Genomic DNA, 20,910 nt, shown 5'->3' on the forward strand with positions numbered 1-20,910 from the left:
AAACAGTCCAACTTGTGACGTATCATAGGTATCTACTTGTGCAAGCTCATACAAATTACTACCTCTTAATGGAAAACACATGACTTGATGATGTACACATCGTAAGCTTTAACTTCTTTCTTCCTTTCTTACATCATTCCCTTCCATGCTCGCTACATACAAGTGTTACAAACAAACGCTACATATAACCTAGATCTTGGGCAGAGGGTCAAAATAGCCATCCACCACCGCCTGCAGCAGCTGATGCGCAATCGCCTGCTTCGGCGGCACGCACAACTCCCCCGTATACCCCACGGGAATAGGATCGCCCAACGCGCTGGTGCCATTCACGAGCGCATCACGCACCTCCTCAAAGGTAAACCACTTGGCCGCCTCCAGCTCCTTGTCCAGCAGCGTAATATCCTCGCCATCCGGCAGCGCCTGGGCAATAGCGCCAATCATCAAGCTCGAGGGATACGGCCACGGCTGGCTCGAATGGATCGTCACGCGGCCAACCCGCACGCCGGCCTCCTCCCAGACCTCGCGGCGCACCGAATCCTCAATGGACTCGCCCGGCTCGAGGAAGCCGGCGAGTGTGCTGTGCCACTTGGGCGGCCAGCGGGCGGAGCGGCCGAGCAGCACGCGCTTGGCGTCGGCGGAGACGACGGCGGCGATCATGGTCGGGTCGGTGCGCGGGAAGCAGACGTTGGAGATGCCGTGGCGGGTTGGGCAGTCTGGGCGCTGGATGGGCGTGGAGCCGCCGGCGAGGTCGTGTGTTGGGCACACGCGCTTGTAGCCGGCCTCGACGGAGAGGTTGAGGTTGCCGCAGCCGGCGCAGTGGAGGTTGCGGGCGTTCCAGTCGATGAGGGAGCGGGCCTGGGCGAGGGTGGCGGCTGTGGTTGAGATGTGTTAGTGGTAAGTTTTATATATGAGTGTGTGTGTGATATGATGAGAGAAAGGGATGATAGAGGTAAGTCTCTCATTGAGATGAAGTGTGTTTCTCATGAGACTCATCAGATGATATGAGAGCAAAAGATGCATATCATACCTGCGTCCGGATGGAGCGTCATCGTCCGCACATTCTCCTGCACCGAGTATCCCTTCTCCTGCGCCTGCTTCAAAAACGTCTCCGCCTCCGCCGCATATTGGCCCTTGGGCGTCACATCCAGCGCAAAGTACGGCTGCCCGTTCACAACGCCATGCTTGGTCGTCTCCAGATCCACGCCCTTTGGCGTGCTCGGCAGCAGGCCCAAGAACAGCAGCAGCGGGCTCGGCCTCGTCGAGTCGAAGCTGTCCTGCTTCTCCTGGTCGGTGCGCCCAAAGGGGTCAACCCCAATCAGTGGCTTAACGTCGTCGTGGTTGAAAAAGGCCAGCCGCGTCGGGTCGGCAATCAGCGGGTTGAGGTCGCGCAGCGCGACGAACTGCGTCGTGGGCGCCGTGGCCGCGCGGCGGATGAAGGCGATGTCGTTGCGCAAAAAGGAGAAGCGGTTGAGCAGGCCGCCGCCGTAGTAGTTGATGACCTCGCGGCCGAACTTGCGCGAGATCATGGAGTCGTCGTGTTCCAGGGACGGGGCGCCTGGGGTGAAGACTTTTGACATGATTATTATTTTGGAGAAAGGTGGAAATGGAGGTTTTGGTTTTCCTGGTGGAACAGACGAAAGATGGAAGAAAGACGGAAAGGTTTCCAAAAAACGGATTTCTTCTTACTGTATTGAAAGAGCAGGAAAGAAAACAGGAATAGTATCTCCAACAGAAAAAAAGATTGGGGTGTGTTGTAAAAGGCGTCGATTATTGCGTTGATCTTGTTCTGTCCCGTTTTGAGAGTGGATTTCTAATGACGTCCTTCTAGCTTATTCCTTTATGGACTCCAAGCAATCGTGTACTCTAATTATGACCTCTCTCTAGCGCAGACAGAGCTGTGAAATCGGCTCAATGAGCAAAATTGAGCCCTGCAATCGGGGCTGATTAATATACATATAAGTATATCGGAATCGTTAACCCAAAGCAAAAACCACCACCCCCACCAAATCTAGATGAGGGGTTCCAGAGCTGCCGGAATCTTGCTCGTCCATTACTCTGCCCTCGCTCCGTTACTCATCACGGCAAGGCACCAAGCCTCGGGATTCGGGGTTTCTTCTCATTCTTCCTCGAACACTGACAAGGGGAGCAAAAGTTGGGGTAACGGGAGTAATAATTAGGCGGCTGCAATGGACAGCTCTCGGAGCGTCTTAGGTGTGGGCTGACATCTGCAACGCCATTGCAAGCTAGGATCGTGGATAAAGGCCCCTAGTCACAATCGGGGCGGCGGCCCAAGGGTCCATCGTTAAGTGGGCAAGTATGCCGCAATGATGCCGCAGTTTTCGGAGCCCAAACTTGGAGAGCCAAATCGAGGAAGTGTGGCCTGGCGAGATGTCGGGTTGCAGAAAACAGCAGCCGTGGGTAGGCTTGCCGGCTAAGAGGACTTTCGATCGGAACACTCAATCTCTTGATCCATGTCTTAGAAGCAGATCTGCCAGGTGATGAGACACTTGATCGGATCGATTCAATCCTTGATCTGAATCTAAGACGTGGCTAATGCAGCTTCGGAGCATTGGCAGATAACCCACAGTATAACTTTATAAACGCATGGCCTAACCTTGTTGATTGGGGATATAGTGAGAACAATAATTGGATAGGCATGAATTATGGGTAGGTAGTTCAGATTCAGAGGCAAGAGTATGGGGTGGTGCAAGCAAGCACAGAAGTATCAAATTCCTCTTTTCAAATGGCCTACACGCCAGAAACTTATTATGGTCCACAACTGCCCGGGTTCTCCAGCGTCATTTTCTCTCATAGTCTCATAGGGTTCTCTCCTGCCGTGAACCTCGGAGCAAACTCAAAAGCTACTGGAAGCATTATTAACTTCTTCCTCTGTAAGATGAGTGTCACAATTGTTGAGTTATACCTGATGACCAAGTGTATAAACTTGCTTCTAAAGAAACAACTCGGCTGGTGTTCTGGTTACATGTTATTACTTGTATTGCTTTAGTTGATATTGCACATTCTAGGACACAACTAACCTGTATCGAATGGCATCATGCAGACGCAGGAGTGGTAAGCAAACGGATGTACAATGTGTCTATTTCTCCCTCAGTGAGCTGCTCTAGTCTCTTCCTGTTAAACAATGGCGGCAGCAAACTTAGACTTACGTCTTTCTTATTTTGTTTTCCTAAAAGTCCTCCAAGTACCGATTGTACTTTAATTGGGCATCCGCACGGCGTAGAACCAGCCCTCGTCGGTGACATACCATCGACAGTCACCCAGGTGGTCAATAGTAAATCGGTTGCGCTGAGTCCAATTACCGTCAACTTCGCGAACATAGTAGAAACGGGATGGGTCATCGTCCGACGGCTTAAACTCCTGCGGTTCGAACAGCTTGTTTGCGTGGGCAAACTGGTGCTGTCGCACCGTCTCTTCGCCAGGAGTACGGCCCAGACCAGACACATCGGGGATTTGGCCACCGTTACCTGTAAAGACGGGCATGCCGCCGACGCCAGACAGACCCATGGCGGGAACAGCAGCAGGCATTTGGTGAACGGGGATGGCAGCAGCAGCAGCCGGCTGTCCGCCGATCATGACTGGCTGTTGGCCGACGAAGGGCTGGGGGACGACGGCAGGCTGCTGAGCAACAACATAGCTGGACTGCGCGACTGGGATGCCGGCAACGGTTGGCTGCTAGATAATAGACAAATGTTAGCAGTGGACTTGATATAGTGACAAGTTGCTATAGTGAATGAATCAACGACAGATCGGAATGTGGGACAAAAGTCCAAGTCCAATTCGCAAAAAGATTCGAGATGAGAAGCAAACAAACGAGCCACAGTATCCAGGCAGGCAAGCAGCTTCTTTGGAGATCGATCCAAAACAGAGAAGAAAAAAAAGAACCACATCGAGAGGAAGCATTTGCGCTGCGGGTCGACTTGCATAGTAAGTGAAGCCGTTGTTATAATAATAAAACGTCTTTGGCATCACGACGGTGGTGGAGCAGGCAGCAGGGGCGGAAACAAACTGTACCGAAGGGAGACCGACTTGAACAGCAGCGGGCATGAAGCCGCCGTCAAAACGAGGCACGTAGACGTGGGGAATGGGCCCAAATGTGGTATCGGGCACTGGAGGCTGGAAGTTGACGCCATGGGGCATCGGCGCTGCGTTTTGATAGTCGGCCATGCTTGCGGCGGTGGTGAAGTGATGCTGAGACAGAGGCAGATGCTGATGCTGGAGAGGGAATCCGACGTAGGTGGTGAAGGGAGCAGCAGAAGTCTGTGGCAGAGCGGAAAAGGGGCTGAAGTGAGTCTGCGGTGGCGCGCAGGTGAAGCCAGGTGCAAAGCCGGGTGCCGCAAAGCCTCCTGCAAACGGCTGGCCAGGCAACTTGACGCTCTGGGTCGGGTCAATGGACGTGTGCCACTGGTCAGAGGCGAGCGAGCTGTTGGGCGCAACGCCGAGTTGTGGGAAGCTCGAGGGCTGGTTGTCGGGCGCGGGAGTTGCGGTGTTGACGTTGATGCTCTCGCCGTTGCTGGTGGTGGAAGTGGTGGTGGAGGAAGAAAAAGGAGCGGAGGAGGAGGAAGAAATCGCGGGCTTAGTATCAGCGCTGTTGCCTGGGCTCAGGAATTGCACCTGACGAAGGGGCTCGCCTCCAGTCTTGAGCCGTCGAGGAGTCTTGGGAGACTTTGCAGCGGCTTCGGGCATTTTATGAGGGCGAGAGGCGAGATGGAGCAATTCCAACAATGCGGATTGTAGTGATAAGAAGAAAAGAGATGGAGGAGATGAGGAAGCAAGAGAGAAAAGGCGTTTGTTGTCAGGCCGGGCTGAGAGTGAAGAGGCTGGGGGTGCGAGCTGATAACTGGCAGACTGGTCCATTCACTTTCATCATCTGAAGACAGCTGCCAGTAAATCCGTGCCATTGCTGCGACCACTATGTCTGGGAAAATCTTGACAGCGGCTGCGCTACTCTGGTTGCCAACTCTTTCGCGTTTTGGAGAAGAGCTGTAGCTCCTCGAGGAGGAAGAAAAAGGGGGAGAAGAACCATCACAGCAACAAGTAGTAGATATCAACATAGAACAAACAAAGGTGCCGATTGAAGAGTGAAGAGATGCGCAGTAAAGGAAAGAAAATGTAAAAACCAAGACGGAAACTTGAAGCAAATAAAAGAACAAGACTTCACTCACACATCTCTGCAGAGACCACGCCTGCCCATCATGCACCCACACATGCTGCTCCGGCATGGAATCCAACGGGTCTTCGTACTCGGTCCACGTCCACGGAAAGCAAGGAAGACACATTTTGACGGCTTCAGAAGAGTAGCATGAGCTCAAACTCGAGTCACGGGCCTGGAATGAACAAAGAAAGAGGAGTGTTGCCGGTGTGATTTATTCCAGTGAGCTCGTTTAGGCAGAGTTGTTGAGGGTGAAAAGTGGTCAACAGGAATTTTCATACTTTTTTGATTCTATTGTTCTTTATTTGCCTACCTGCATTTTGGCTGCTTGCCAATTGACGCGCACTTCTGACAAGAATGCCTCGTTAGTTGACAGTCTCGAACCACTCCAGCCGTTTGCTCAGCTAATTAATTGCAAGCAACTACCCAGTAGCCACTGTGCAGAGGCTGCTATTTATAGGTGCCCGAGGCTTTTGCTCCTCTTCGACCATGCCTCCAATCTCGATTCATTCCCTAAAATCTCGTATTTCATCTGCTCAGTGAAGTTTCACCAAATAACAATCACAACGTCCCGTCCCAGATTAGATCCTCGTCCAAGTTGCGTCGAAATTCACTTCCATCCGATCATTATTAAACTCATTTTTCTTTCTTTCTTTTTTTTTTTCTCTTGAATCCAAACTTTGAAATTGATGACCAGACGCCCCCAGCCCTATATGGTCTAAATGCTTCGCTGACCGGTTACCCGATATAATGTACAGTTCACTTTGGGGAGGAGAGATCATCTATCATCACCATATAGGTGTTTTCCTTTTTTTCAGTCCAAACTCCTCTCGACACGTCTGGCACCAAGGTTGGAGGAGGCATCGCCTTAATTTTTTCCCCTTCTGTCCTGGTTGCTTTTTCAGGTCTCCATGCCCCTCCTACCAATTGCCATTCCCAGCTATTAGAAGACTTTTGTTTTTTTCCTCCTTTGAGCCGCCATATTTTATGTGGTAGATTAAATAGTGGTTCGTGTGTCGCTTGAAGAGTAATTCCTCTCTTGTGTGCTATTCGTTACAATGTCTGTTTCGGTGATATTATTACAATGCGGCGTGCTCGGCATGTCGCTCAGGGACGGGGAAGAATGACTGTCGTGCAATCTGTGCAGATAAAACATCACATCAGCTATTGGCCAAACATCTCGTCTTACGGCTTATGCAGCCGTCATGCAGGTCGACTTACCGCCCAGACACCGGCCAGGGAGGCCACTAGACCGCCGGAAATCATCATTGGTCGAACACCCCTGGTGCTCTTGAAAACCATACCGCTGATTCCACCGGCAGCGATTGTGTTGAAAGCATCGTGCTCACCGCGTAGGAACCCAATCAGCGAGTTGATGCAGTTGTATGTGATGGCGACAACACCGGCGTTGTTGCCCAGGAAGGGACCCCGCCTTGTCATGGCATTGAGGACGGCATTGAGTCGCAGCTTGGGGGGCTGGCCGGCAGACCTCCGCAAGCCTTCCTGGAATCCCCATGCACCTCCTATCGACAGTGCCGTCAGGTAGGTAATACCGGTGCCGTAGCAAAGGTCGTCGGTGAATCCTCGAGAGGGGAGAACGGATTGGCTACCCGGCAGGTCGGACAGCGTTGAGTCTTCGAGAGAGAGGTATTCCAGGGTGTCTCTGTTCAATCCGGCGAGGGGATGTAGTTGTGAAGGATCCGCAAAGGCCGAGCTCTGCAAGAAGGACTCAACGCCCGCGCCTTGGGTTGGGTCGTAGAGGTTGGTGGAGGGAGGGGCAGCATCGGGAGTGAAGGGCTGGTGTTGCTGCTGCTGCTGCTGCTGCTGCTGGGCAGGCTTGTTGCCTCCGGTAAATGCATTCCATAGAGAAGACATGCTGGGCGACTGTGCTGGGCCGAAAAGTGCTTCGGAAACGAGTGCTGCGAGCGTCGATGACAAGATGAAGTCTCGCAAAACCGGTCGCAAAGCCGGAGGATCCTGCTAAGGCGTCTCCGACTCTGGCTAAAAAAATTTCGGGGACAAGCGCAGGGTGGTCCGTGCGCGGCTCTTTTACACTTTACACTTGGGAAACACGCTTATGTAACGATGCGCTTTTGGATGCACAGAAGCTTGGAGAAAATCAACTTCTGGCTGAAATTGATAGATTGCGCATGGAAGATGTCGCGCTTTTTTACAGATAGAAAGCGGCAAGCAAGGGCCAATGCATGCAGTTAAGGACAAGAAACTGGAGCAGTATGTCCTCTGTTGCACAAAAGGAAAGAGCAGAACTCAGCCCTTATTTGTCTGTGTTTTTAACCGCCAAAATCGGTTTGACAATTTTTTTTTCAGGCAAGGTACGGCTCTGCAGCATTTTCCAGATTTTACCGCTGAGAACGCACAATTATCCAACTTTTACGTGCAATTCCTCCATAGCATTCAACCCCAAATTCACTCGCTACACAAAATATCGATAAAAGGTAAAAGTATGTTGAGAGACACCCACAGTCACAGCCCTCTAGAGGCGTCGACTCGCGGCTGATAGGAAAAGTGTATCACATGGTATTTTATTTAGGAGGCCGGGAACGGAAGGAAACCCACAGAGAATCAGGTTAACCCTCAGCAAGCCGCATAGCGGAGCCGCCATTTGAATTATTAAAACACTTGACGGTGTAGGAATAACCCAACTGATGATGTAGAAGGAAGAAAGAAGAAAACCAAAAAGTTTTCGCAGCTTCTCGCGATTTTATTCATGAACCAGAAGTGGGGCGGATGCGCTAGTCTATTCCAGGGATGGAAATTCATTTCGCCGGAGATGCTCAAAGGTGCAAGGCAAGACGAGGCCAATTCTTCTCATGAGAAGGATTAGGACTTGTTTGAACCTGATGAAATGGTAAGAAGAAAAATTGTCTGAATTATGTGGCTGAATAAGGCTCTATCGTAGAAATCGTTATAAACGGCTACGCTCCCTTTCCTGCGCCTCCCATCGCTTCTCAGCTTGTATGTTTTGCCAAAACCTCCATGATGCCAGCACCACTGCCAATGGCGGGCATCCCAGCATCAGCCACGACCACCACTCTGGATTTGCTGCCTTGAGCTTGCGCAACTCTTCATCCAGCTGCGTTTTTAAATCTTCCTTTGATCCGTCATTCCAGATTGCTACTCCTTTGCCTGGTCCTGCAGATAAGCACCTCTCTGCCTTTAGCCGAACGTCCATCTGGCTCTTGATTCTGTTCTCTGCATCCTCTCTGCTAAGATCTGGGTTTCTGTCCATAAGTCTCTTGAGCTGAGTCTCCGGCTCTGTAACGGCAACCACCATTGTCACTCCGCAAAACTTATCCAGCTTGCTTTCAAACAGTAGCGGGACATCGAGCACCACCGCCCAGTGTCCCTTCAAGTAGCAGGCCGTTACCATCTTGACCATGCCCAATCGTACTGCCGGGTGCACAATGCTAGAGAGCACCGCCCTGTTCTTCTGCATCTGGGGCTCGTCGCCGAAAACAAGTCGTCCCAGGACAGCCCGGTTCAGTGGCCGGCCCTTGCCGTCTGGTCCATTCTCTGGCATGGTATCTGATGCTGGGAGAAGCAGATCGGGTGCCAAGGGGCCAAAGTGCTTGACGATTGCACGATAGCCCCTGGTGCCGGGCTCGACCACTTCTCGGGCTAGGACATCTGCATCGACAATAGGCAATGAGTGAGGCGCTGATGAGAGCAGCGATGATACTGTGGACTTGCCGGTCGCAATGGACCCAGTTAAGCCGATAATGAGCATGCTTTTTGGCGAAGTGACCGCTCAGATTGACCGCTGTCGGTAAACCTTAGCAGAGCCGGTTACCTAGATTCGGCAAGATGAGGTTTGTAAAAGAGACGCAGAGGTTACGCAGTGAATATGCGATTATTAGCCGAAGCCGTCCGACGCTCGCGGGGAGCTTGTAAAATATGTGAAATATGTGGGTTGAGGTTCGTCATTCACAATGAGTGGCTATGGATAAGGAGTGTTTAAGATGGACACTCTAATGACAAAGGAGGGATTCAAAACGTAAACTCAAAGAACAGAAATAGATTAGTAGTTTGCAAGTTTATCAGTAACCAAGTCCTACTACTAGTAGTAGGTGTAGGCGGCGGCTAAAAGTCAAGGCAAAGTAACGTTGAACATTACTGGCCTATACCTTTTCTCAGCCACATCACCTAGACCTCGGCCTTGCGTTCGTGCATCAGCCTTTTATGGATACACTGGCCTAAAATAACTGTAGCTGTCAATAACATTTCTATGATACTTGGAGGCTTTTGATGGTAATTGTTTTGTGCGGTGCAAACCATGCCGAGAAACCTAGCCTTTCTATTTCGCTGTAGAGCATTGCAAGGTTGAAGCATGATACGCCACCCAACTTTACGCCACAGTGTGGCGCCCGGGCGAAAATCTCCTTGCATGTGTTCCGGCTTTCTCCTGCTTAGCCGAATTGTCAATGGCGCCGTTTTGATTGGCCGTGCAGCAACTTCCATCAAGACCCTATAGCCGAGGAAGAGCCACTTCCAGCTTCTTAGCACTTTCATGACGACGAGACTTCAAGCCGCCCGAAGCTGCAGCTCTCAATTGATCGGTCGCCGCAAGGGAATCGACTTTCCACTCTCAACTATCGAGGCTCGCTCAGCCGCGTCGTTTGGCCGGATCTGCTCTATCAAAGAAGCAATTGCCAGGGCAAACCCAAATCCCAAACTCCAACACGCAAATCTACATCTTTCCGACACCCATCGTCGCCACCGCAACCATGGCCGCTCTCCGCTCCTCTTCACGAATCCTCAGCTCCTCCAGGGCAGCTTTCCGACCCAGCGCCGTCTTCTCGCGCTCCATGGCGTCGGTGAGCGAGACTGAGCAGCCCAGGACCAAGTCATTCCAGATCTACCGATGGAACCCTGATACCCCGACCGAGAAGCCCAAGCTGCAGACCTATACCATCGACCTCAACAAGACCGGTCCCATGATCCTCGACGCTCTGATCAAGATCAAGAACGAGCAGGATCCTTCCCTGACCTTCCGGAGGAGTTGCCGAGAGGGCATCTGTGGAAGCTGTGCCATGAACATCAACGGCCAGAACACCCTGGCATGCCTGTGCCGAATCCCCACCGAATCGGCCTCGGATGTCAAGATTTACCCTCTGCCTCACACCTACGTTGTCAAGGATCTGGTCCCGGACTTGACTCACTTCTACAAGCAGTACAAGTCCATCGAGCCTTACCTGCAGCGCGATACCCCCGCTGAAGATGTATGCCGACGCCCCTCCCCAGATTCTGACATGTGAATGAGACTTGAGCTGACAATTTCAAACAGGGTAAGGAGTATCGCCAGAGCAAGGCTGACCGAAAGAAGCTGGACGGTCTCTACGAGTGCATTCTCTGCGCCTGCTGCTCAACTTCCTGCCCCTCCTACTGGTGGAATTCCGAAGAGTACCTCGGCCCCGCCATCCTGCTGCAGTCCTACCGATGGTTGATCGACTCCCGAGACGAGAAGACGGCTGCGCGCAAGGCCAAGCTTGAGAACTCGATGAGTCTGTATCGTTGCCACACCATCCTCAACTGCACGCGTGCTTGCCCCAAGGGCCTGAACCCCGGCAAGGCCATTGCCGAGATCAAGAAGTCGATGGCCATCGGGGCATAAGAGAAATAAAAAAGGTGTTGGGTTGTAACTGGTGGCGCATTCTTTCAGCTTGTATCTATAGGTAGCTTGTATAGGTAGCTAGTAAATTAATTACACAATAACGTGTGAAGTATGACCGTGTTTGAAGTGTACAATGTGTGTTTCATGAAACGGCTGTCCAAATAAGGTATACAGATATGGCTGATGTACGGCACAATCAAACGACTCTTTGTGTCTAGAGTTTGAGGAATCTCTGAGAATTTGAAGATACCTACCTATATATGGGTAGAATCGTGGGATTTAGTGTTTCATAGACATTGCAATAGATCTGTACGGTGCAACTCTTTCTCTTGTAACGGGAGTCTACGCCTTATGAGACTCGCACCAGTATATTGGTGGATGCGTGCATCACATATTTTAACTTCTATGGTATTAGAACCAATTTTCTGTAACGACAGTGCGACGGTCTTCTAACTCCCATTTTTACTTGGGCCTTTACTTGGGTACTAGACTATTCTTAAACGGCTGATTCAATCCGTGCCTCTGATTCAGTTCCCACCGCTGTGATCGAGCCACATTCTCTTTCGCAAAGTCTTTGGATTTTTGGCCATGTTCTTCTAGCTTTGTTTTACTTTGGAATGTCCCCAGCTAGGTGCCCAGCCCGCCATTTTTATCTCTCAAGATCAACGGCCGTTGCGTACTATTCGTCTAGAGCAGACAAGGTTTCAAGATCTCAGTTGTTATGAAGGTCTCGTGGTATGGCATTGAGGCTGTAGCTATTGCCACATGGCTTTTATCACGCGCTTTATTATTAATATTACTTATGTTAATGTGACCGGCTCGTACATTCCAAACATTCCAAGAGTCGGCCGTTATGGCTAGCATACATACCCAGTGAAGCACCAATGTCTCAATCATGCTCACCCCTTATAAAGTCAACGCGTCCTTAGCAATGTCCATCAAGACAACTTACTTCACTCTCTTCAATGAGTGGAGGGCAAGCGCGACTCGTTCTCTAATACGATCGAAATAAGCTGGGACTTTATACTCACTTATACAAACAAATATCTCATTGGCCAAAGTTCCCTCCAAAGCCGCCTATTCTTACTATCATCACTCATTATCTTCCTAGCATTTTTATCTCACGATGGCTACCAAACGCTCGATTCTGGCTGCAGCTCTTGTAGGAGGGGTATCTGCCCTGGTAGCGTCCAAGGCGACTGACACAATCTGCCGAATAATCTGCATCGATGGGGTGAATGAGTGCGGCCAACCATGGGGAGGGTACGAGACTTTCTCTTTTCTTTTACATAATTTCCTTGATCCATGATGCCTCGTGCGAGAATGGGAGATATACTGACATAAGAACATAACCAGCTGCTACGATCCCTGTATCAAGCCAGCTCCTGTACCACCTCCTTGCGTGCCTCCCATGATCACGACTTATTATCCAACTCCTATACCAACACTCGTACCAGGAGAGGTTTCGAATTGCAGCACAATCACTGTGTGTGTGGATGGCATAAATAGCTGCGGTATCCCATTCGGCGGGTATGATTTCTCCCTTCATCTATGAGCCCGGCAGCGGTTAAACTAACATGATTGACTCAACACAGCTGTATTCCCGATTGCAAGCCTTGGAATATCTTCACGCCTCCATGTCCAGCCGATCCCACGAGTATTGTCCCGTGGATCCCTGACACTCCAGGCTTTCTCCCATGGTGGCCTGCTATCCCGACGAGCTCGATGAAAGCACAGGACCCTACTTCGGTCCAAGAGCCAACTGCGGTACCAGAATTGACCGTGGTACCAGTGCCGACTGTGACAGCAGAGCTGCCAGCTGCGGTACCAGAACCAACTACTGTACCAGAACCAACTACTGTACCAGAACCAATTACTGTACCAGAACCAATTACTGTACCAGAGCCGGCTACTGTACCAGAACCAATTGCAGTACCACAAGAGATAGGGGCACCGGGTGTTAATGTGATACCAGAAAATGTTGTGCCATGGAGTATAGAAGGATCTCAATGGTGGTAGTCAAGCAACTTTAGAGATTAATAAACCTGTCCCTTCCATATCCAAATTCTCATGTAAAATCACAACCTAGAACTCATACATTTCCAATCATGTGCTCTAGTAATATGAGCTTCTATGCGCTCCGCCCGCGGATGCCGAACCCTCCACCAAGGTTTCGTCGTCTGAGCTTGCTTCGCCACCAACGCTTTCGGTTTGGTCTGGAGGAGCCCGCATAGCCTCCAACACCTCTCGATCTAGAACAGGGGGTTGATAGGGCTTGATCGTATGAATCTCGCGCCCCGACGGCATTTTATTTATTAGAGCACCAATCGGCGGAATAGGTCGGGTATTCATCTGTGACGCCAGTCAGTTTAGTTTTTTAAAAAAAAAAAAAAACGCAAAAGTCGATGCAGCGTTCTTACCGTATCGTTAAGCTTATTCCACTTCGCGTCCAGCATTTCGAGAACTCTAGTCTCTTCCGACTTGCCGGCATCAGCTCCCCAAGCAGCCTCTCTGTTAACTCGGCGATCTTCTCTCTTCTCGTTAAGCCCTTTGATCGCACGACTAAAGCCTAATCCCTTCTTTTCATCCTTGACCTCCACACCGAGCTCGTGTAAACCGGCACGCGCCCAAGCGATTCCTTCCGCCGCCTCTCCTCCCAGCTCAGCGTCAATGCCAAAGAACCGACAAGCTTTAGCTCGGCTAGTTCGCCGCAGATCCTCCAGGTATCGTACGAATCCAGGGCTGATGCTGCCGGTTGATCCTGATTTGACTGACTGGCACAATGCCGCGGCCTTGGCAGCATGCTCCGATGCGGCCAGGCAGAGACGGGCATAGAGATGGACTCTGACCTTGGGGATATCCGGGGCCTTGAACATCCACTCCTTGTCATTCTTGTTCCGATCCTGAGCTACAGCTGCGGGATATGGATCATCCTTCAACACGGCCAGCAACGTTGCCTCTGCATGACACAGAGAGGCTAAAGCGCGGAGCGTCGCAGGTGAGATGTCGACACAAGGGGGGCTGCTGGCAACCTGATCACTTCTTGCGGCAATGTAGTCATATATGGAAGCTGATTCTAGCAGGTACTTGGTTGCCGTCGTCATCGCAGCTGTCCGTTCCTGTGCGCCCTGAAACTCTGTAGCTGTGGAATACAGAGGCTGAAGCGTCGCCCTTGCCATTGAGACGTGGGCGAAGCCTAGAGTAGAAAGAGTAAAGTAAATCTCATGTTCTATGGAGATGATTTTGACTCGAGGGCGTTCGCGTCCGGGCACGATATCGCCAGAAAGCGTCGGTCTCCATGAGATGGCCGGCGTCGTCTCCAATATGGTGCTGACAGTCTCGCCGCCCACCGGCTGGTTGCTCAGCCCGGCATCAATGGCAAGGAGATAGGGGAGATACTGCTCCAAGCTGGAGATGACGGCGCGGAGATTCGATGTTTGCGACGAGGGAGGCAGCCGCTTGTGCTTCTTGAGCGCGTCTCTGACAACCCCGCGATATGTGCTTGCGCTGAGGGGCAATGAAGGGTGAGAATCGCAGCCAAAGGACGACGAGAAGGAAAAGGCAGAGGTTGTCGGTAGGACAAACGGAAATGGCATCCTTGGAAAGTCGGTGATTGGTTTACAGCTTGAAGAATTGTGCTGTAAAGCGCAAATGGCGGAGCGAAAACCTCTGGTTGCAGCCGGAGCCTTGGCATTTACATGCTCGACACATGATATCGCGATACAGTGCCGCCAGTTGCTTTTTCTCGTACTGTATTTCACGCTTATCTAGGTGCTAACAGCGAGGAGTTGGTTTTTACAGCAGCGCCAGCTATTAAATATGGCCCCCGCAGCCCACCGTGTCCTCAACACTATAGAGCCTATAGAGTGCTATAGCAGAAAATATCGTATTGAACAATTGTAGACATGGAGTCAAATTCAATTAGCTGCTGCGAGTGTTACTCCCGTAGTGGGATGCGCCAAAACTCTTGAGTACGTACTAGGCAGCTGCAAATTGCATGGCCCCCGACGGCCCGAAGGATTTGAGCATAAGACTGTTGGTGATGATTGTGATGATTCGAGGCATGTGCTCCATACATACCTGTGTGCGTGTACCTACATGCCCCCAATTACACGAAGTTTGAGGAAGCTAACCAGGCACAATCGATACAAACGGGCGCTAACGGCTCGCAATATCACCTTGCTACAGCAGATTGCATAGCTGAAAAGCCCTAAACAATCGGGATTGGCGGCCTCTACTGCTGTCTTACCCCGCTAGAAACTCTGAGAGGCTGGTTCATGTACATGGATGTTAGCCATTGATCTGATGTCACTCCTTTGCAGCCTTGTAGGCTTCGCATATTGCGCGTCACCTTGTTCTCATCCCTTCATAAATGTTTTGAAATTTTACATTCGGTCATGTTATCTTGTCTCTCCCGACCAATTCATTGATACGCAATGAGAATTGCCATCTCTTAGAGTCATGAGCTGCCCGTCTAATAGCGATCGGTCCTTTGGGCCTCAGGTCGATCCTCGATGTAGAACATTCGACTTTACTCTGCTGTTCGAAGACATCTTCTTTGTTGGCCTGCCGGCAATTTTGTTCCTCGTCCTAACACCGGCTCAGATATGGGGTTTGTTCACGAAACGCGCTGCGTATACCGTGAGATCCAGGACCTTGCGGCGATGGAAATCGGTTAGTCTCGATCTTGGCTATTACTGCTGCATGCCTGTGAGCTTACAAGACCTTTCACATAGATAGTATATGCCGCTATCCTCATCGTACAAATTATATATCTTGTGTTCCGATCTCAGCATGTTGCGTTACGGACCAAGCTATCGCTTCCTGCAGACATCCTGAGCTCTGTGGCGACGGTCTCAGCATTTTTGCTGTCTAGGGCAACTCATGAGAGATCGCTTCGTCCGTCAACTGTGCTTGATTTGTATTTGTTTCTTCAAAGCCTCTTGAATATTGCACGCACCAGGACTTTGTGGCTACAAGCGGCTGGGAGCCCTGTCCCAGCTCTGATGACCGTGAACCTTTCATTGACTCTTTTCGCTCTCATGTTAGAATCTATCGAAGAAAAGAAGCCCCTCTTCCAAGGCTCACCAGAGGAGTTTAGCGGACTCTGGGCAAGAATCAGCTTTTCATGGCTGACTTCCTTGCTCAGAACAGGCCATGCCAAGATCATTTCACAGAGTGACTTACCCAACCTTGATACTAGACTTCAAAGCAGGGTACTGCGTCGCCAATTGATAACAACCTGGTCGAAATGTGAGCATCAACAGGAAAGTGAATATACTCATAATGGTACATAATACTAACATCATCTCTCACAGATGATCCAAAGGCCAAACACAGCCTACTTAAAGCTTGCTTTCGCAGCCATCTCTCAACCTTCCCTTCTGCCATGATCCCAAGACTATGCATGACGGCATTTACTTTTTCTCAGCCCTTTCTCATTAAAACTACGATAGAATTCGTTGGAAGTGAGAATCCCAACAGTTACCACGGAAAGGGATTGATTGGTGCATGGGTACTTGTATATCTGGGAATTGCTGTATGTGGATACTTTCATTACGCCAAGCAGATGTGCCGACTGACTGTTCTCTGATACAGATATCGCGGTCTCTATACTACTACGAGGCTTCCAGATTTGTCGCCAAGCTGAGGGGAGGTTTGATTGCCCTCGTGTATCAACGGTCTCTGGACATTCGTGCCACTGAGGGAGGAGATATATCCGCCGTCGCACTCATGGGCACCGACATTGAACGTATAGCAGCCGTGATGGAAATGTTTCACGAAACATGGGCCTGCTTTATCGAGATGATAATTGCATGCTGGCTGCTAGAGAGACAACTCTATCTAGCCTGCCTTGCTCCCATTGCTCTTGTACTAGGTGCGTTTTTATGCGCCGGATTTTGTATGACACCATCTGTTTTTAATGCTAATACTTTGTATAGTCTTCATCTTCATTATCTCGCAAATATCAGTAGCTACTCGGAGGGCACAAGTTGCATGGATCGAAAAAGTGCAAGACAGGCTTCGCGCTACCACAGCCTTACTCGGAGATATCAAGGCCATCAAAATGCTTGCATTACCGCAGGTGGTGTCAACTCTCTTGACCGGCTTCCGAACAAGAGAAATAAAGACATCAAAAACGTTTAGAGAGCTTCTAATTGCCACCCTAATGCTTTGTATGTCTCTCAAAATCTGCGTTCATATCTCTAGACCTTGGTTCTGATAAAAGTTTCTAGCTCTCGCACCAACCAACCTTGCTCCAGCTGCCACATTCACCATATACGTCCTTATATCCGTCTTCTGGCTTCACGAATCATTTTTCACAGCCCAGGCTTTTACTTCTATTGCTCTTATCGGCTTATTGACAGACCCAGTCATAGCATTCATCCAGATCATGCCTCCTATTCTGGGAGTTGTAGGCAGCTTCGACCGAATCCAAGAATACTGCAACTATACAGATGTGAGTCTCAAAGATGAGAACTACTACGAGCCCGGTCATACAGATTATCATGATGAATCCGAAACTCATCTCTTGGCGCCAGACGGGCCCGCTGAGCCATTGGACGCTCCTCACGACGATGCAATCTCATTGCATAGCCAGGGATTCAAATGGAGCGAGAACGGACCAGTAGTACTCAAGGATATCCAAGTTGACATAGGTAGAGAAGCCATAACTGCAATAACTGGCCCGGTGGGAAGCGGCAAGTCGTCTTTCTTGAGTAGCATCTTGGGCGAAATGATCGACCTGTCCCCGGAGAATCGACAGAGAGCAATGCAACCGTACTGTAAGCATATTGCGTACTGTTCCCAGCAACCGTGGCTCGAACACAAAACTATTCGTCGGAATATTCTCAGCTCTTCGTCTTATGAAAAGAAATGGTATGATGAAGTTGTCTCTGCCTGCGGCCTTGGTGCAGATTTAAAGCAGCTACAAAGAGGAGATCAAACGGAGATCAGTAGTAGAGGTCTCAATCTCAGCGGCGGACAAAAGCAACGCATAGTCAGTACTATCAGTCGATTACCAAAAATCTTCGCAGTGTATACTAACGCATATGATGGATGTAGGCTCTCGCTCGAGCCATCTATTCAAGAAAACGGATCATCCTACTCGACGATATATTTAGCGGCATGGATGCTCATACAATCGACATGATCTCTGCCCGTCTGCTTGGCAAGGGGGGAATTCTTCGCAGGCAGCAAACCACTGTCGTCTTGACCACGCACCACCGTATGTGAACCGTTCTCTTCCATCGTCCTCTGCAGCTTTGCTTACAAAATAACTAGACAAGATAATGGCAATTGCAGATGTCATTATTGTCCTTGAGGACGGTAGAATTACAGCAAAAGATACGCCTGCGGCTTTGCTACAGAAAAATGGCTATATCAATAAGCTGGGATTGCAGCTAGACTCTGACAATGAAGAGGTTGATGAATCTGCCACCAGATCTGCAACTGCGCCCACAACGGAAGAAGTTTTCGAGATAGCAGCAGACATTGCTGTTGAGATGTCGGAAGAAATAGATGGCAAGCATACCGATATTCGACGCAAAAAAGGCGAGCTGTCTGTTTATGGTTATTATCTTGCTAGCTCTGGCTGGGGTGCTGTCATTCTATACAGCATTACTGTCTCGGGTTGGATTCTGTGCATTGAATTTTCAAGTGAGTTGTGCATTACGAAATCACATTGTTCTTACTATTAATCACAGTTCTAGCGGTCTGGATGAAATGGTGGTCTGATGCCAATAACGAGGAGCCCAACAAGGATGTTTGGATGTATTTGGGTATCTACGCCCTCTTTGCCGTAGTTGGCACATTGAGCGGTTTCATATGCGCCTGGTAACTATACCTCACTATTTGTTGCAATATCTGCATTACTCATAAGGTTTACCATAGGGCTGCTTTCATTAGCATCATCTCACGCTCGGCCGCACAGCTACATTCAAATCTACTACAAACGACCCTCAGGTGAGTAAAATGAGATATAATTAGCTACCTGCAAGATCATGAGTAACCATCAGTCAGGGCACCATTCTATTCTCGGTCGACCAGTAACCTTGGCGAACTGCTTAATAGGTGAGTATGTGGCGTGTTACATTCTCACTCTTGCTGATTCCATGTTTGAAGATTTAGCAGAGACCTGGAACTCGTAGATATGGAACTACCCAGTAACATGGTTAACTATAGCTCTAGTGAGTTCATTCTTCCCCCTTGTCCTTGACATACATTTAGCTAATGAGTTGTAGCCCTGGTTCAATGCATAGCCAAAGTCGTCATTATTTCTGTATTTACCCGATACCTGGGAGTAACAATCCCCTTCTTCGCCATCATTGTCTATTTTCTTCAGAGCTTCTATCTTCATACTTCGCGGCAGGTTCGACTACTTGCTATAGAAGCTCATGCGCCACTGTTTACTCATTTTAGCGAATCGATTGCAGGGGCAACGACCATTCGTGCCTTTGGATGGCAATCGTACCACCAAGAGCGCAACTATCGCCTCATTGACGCATCACAGAAACCGGTGTATATACAGAGCTGCATCAAGCACTGGCTTGGTTTCGTACTTGAGATGTTGACTACTGTGTTGGTTGCCTTGCTTGTCGCTACGGTCATTGTTTGGCGAGATAGCTTTAGCACTGGCAGCATCGGTGTCAGTCTGGTAACGGTTATCGGATTCAACGGAGTGCTGGGGCGGCTCGTAAAACAATGGACAGTCTTGGAACCCAGCATTGGCGCAGTATCTCGAATTAAACGCTTCACGGAGGAAACGGAGAAGGAAGAGCAGAACGAGAAGGCAGCTTACGTGCCTGCGACTTGGCCACAGGCTGGCGCCATCGAGTTCGCTGGCTGGACTGCATCTTACGGGTATACGCTCCTTCAATTTATTCCCCTTGAGAGAAGATAAGCTTGGCTAACCTTTAAGTCTAGCCTCACAACAAATTATAAGCCAGTGCTCAATGGTATAACACTATCAATCAAAGCTGGAGACCACGTTGCCATCTGTGGCCGAACAGGCAGCGGCAAGACTTCTCTAATTCTCTCTCTCTTGAAGATGGTTGAGATTGTTGAAGGCAGCATCTCGATAGACGGTGTAGACATATCGACTCTCTCCAATGCGGAAGTACGCTCACGCATAAACGTCGTGTCGCAAGATCCTTTCATTTTGCCAGGCTCGATACGCTTCAATGTCGATCCCCTGAACCATGCTTCTGATGAGGATATTACACAAGCACTTCGTCGTGTACGCCTATGGAGTATTGTCGAGGAGCAAGGGGGGATAGACAAAGAGATTGACTTGACTTCTTGGTCGGCTGGCCAGAAGCAGTTGTTGTGTTTTGCTCGAGCCATGGTGAAGAGAAGCAAGATTCTCATTCTAGATGAGGCAATGAGCAGGTAAGATAAGTCTGCTACGACTTTTCTTTTATCTCTCTTCATCTTCATTTGCTAATGGGTCATTATAGTGTCGATCATGAAGCAGAAGCAATCATGCAAGAGATTATTGACACGGACTTTAAAGAGTGCACAGTACTCGCCGTCATGCATCGCCTAGAGCACATTCGCCGTTATGACAAAGTTGCTCTTTTTGGAAATGGAAGGCTTTTGGAATACGACGATCCTGAAACGCTACTGGCTGGGGATACCAAGCTTGCAAAACTCTACTCATCTTATCGGAGTTAGAAATCACAAAGTTGTACTAGCATTTGCATCTCGCCAGCAGGCCAACATCACAGCTATCACATGTGACATTGAAAATGACATATGAGGAAAAATTAAGAAGAGATCTATTATCTTCGTTTCATCGTAACCATTGGCAGGAACACTCTTTATCTATTATATAGGTATTTCGGACACACTAAAGCAATATTATTTCTCAGCTCCTAGTTAAACAACATTTTATCAAAAACTCAGTCCCCCCATCTTGTCGCTGTGCGATCTCGGAGCTCACCCTGCAATTTTTTTTCGAATTGCCTGATTAGGCAAGCTTTTTTTGAGGCAGCCCCTCACCAATTTTGTGTTCCCCTTAAGAACCCATAATATAATAGAAAGAATCACCAAGCTCTCGTACACAAAGGCACTCTATCATTTTTAGGTCATCAAACAAACATACAAT

General features: G+C 49.5%; 7 protein-coding genes across 7 annotated transcripts; 2 read left to right on the forward strand and 5 right to left on the reverse strand.

Moving 5' to 3' along the window:
• Positions 1-189: 189 nt before the first annotated feature.
• TGAM01_v206272 (hypothetical protein) lies at positions 190-1,577 on the reverse strand (the record flags this gene model as incomplete). Its single annotated transcript, XM_018807000.1, has 2 exons — positions 190-872; positions 1,028-1,577. The coding sequence occupies 2 exons, from the start codon at positions 1,575-1,577 to the stop codon at positions 190-192; spliced, it is 1,233 nt and encodes a 410-aa protein (XP_018659701.1).
• Positions 1,578-3,216: 1,639 nt separating this feature from the next.
• Positions 3,217-4,704, reverse strand: TGAM01_v206273 (hypothetical protein; the record flags this gene model as incomplete). Its single annotated transcript, XM_024549839.1, has 2 exons — positions 3,217-3,693; positions 3,904-4,704. 2 exons carry the CDS (start codon positions 4,702-4,704, stop codon positions 3,217-3,219), a joined length of 1,278 nt encoding a protein of 425 aa, XP_024405403.1.
• A 1,545-nt stretch (positions 4,705-6,249) lies between these two features.
• Positions 6,250-7,045, reverse strand: TGAM01_v206274 (hypothetical protein; the record flags this gene model as incomplete). The annotated part of the gene is made up of 2 exons (XM_018807002.1): positions 6,250-6,309; positions 6,392-7,045. 2 exons carry the CDS (start codon positions 7,043-7,045, stop codon positions 6,250-6,252), a joined length of 714 nt encoding a protein of 237 aa, XP_018659703.1.
• Positions 7,046-8,096: 1,051 nt separating this feature from the next.
• Positions 8,097-8,918, reverse strand: TGAM01_v206275 (dephospho-CoA kinase; the record flags this gene model as incomplete). The annotated part of the gene is made up of 1 exon (XM_018807003.1): positions 8,097-8,918. One exon carries the CDS (start codon positions 8,916-8,918, stop codon positions 8,097-8,099), a length of 822 nt encoding a protein of 273 aa, XP_018659704.1.
• Positions 8,919-9,915: 997 nt separating this feature from the next.
• On the forward strand, positions 9,916-10,802 carry TGAM01_v206276 (succinate dehydrogenase (ubiquinone) iron-sulfur subunit, mitochondrial; the record flags this gene model as incomplete). Its single annotated transcript, XM_018807004.2, has 2 exons — positions 9,916-10,410; positions 10,476-10,802. The coding sequence occupies 2 exons, from the start codon at positions 9,916-9,918 to the stop codon at positions 10,800-10,802; spliced, it is 822 nt and encodes a 273-aa protein (XP_018659705.2).
• Positions 10,803-12,917: 2,115 nt separating this feature from the next.
• TGAM01_v206277 (pH-response regulator protein palC) lies at positions 12,918-14,398 on the reverse strand (the record flags this gene model as incomplete). The annotated part of the gene is made up of 2 exons (XM_018807005.1): positions 12,918-13,154; positions 13,223-14,398. 2 exons carry the CDS (start codon positions 14,396-14,398, stop codon positions 12,918-12,920), a joined length of 1,413 nt encoding a protein of 470 aa, XP_018659706.1.
• An 865-nt stretch (positions 14,399-15,263) lies between these two features.
• Positions 15,264-20,477, forward strand: TGAM01_v206278 (ABC transporter; the record flags this gene model as incomplete). The annotated part of the gene is made up of 15 exons (XM_024549840.1): positions 15,264-15,476; positions 15,539-16,055; positions 16,121-16,341; positions 16,401-16,680; positions 16,745-16,978; positions 17,039-17,802; positions 17,868-18,030; positions 18,087-18,461; positions 18,509-18,638; positions 18,696-18,767; positions 18,825-18,875; positions 18,927-18,991; positions 19,046-19,664; positions 19,728-20,192; positions 20,261-20,477. 15 exons carry the CDS (start codon positions 15,264-15,266, stop codon positions 20,475-20,477), a joined length of 4,386 nt encoding a protein of 1,461 aa, XP_024405404.1.
• Positions 20,478-20,910: the final 433 nt, after the last annotated feature.

The sequence above is a fragment of the Trichoderma gamsii genome, assembly GCF_001481775.2.
Source record: "Trichoderma gamsii strain T6085 chromosome Unknown Scaffold_21.2, whole genome shotgun sequence".
NCBI classification, from domain to species: Eukaryota; Fungi; Ascomycota; class Sordariomycetes; order Hypocreales; family Hypocreaceae; genus Trichoderma; species Trichoderma gamsii.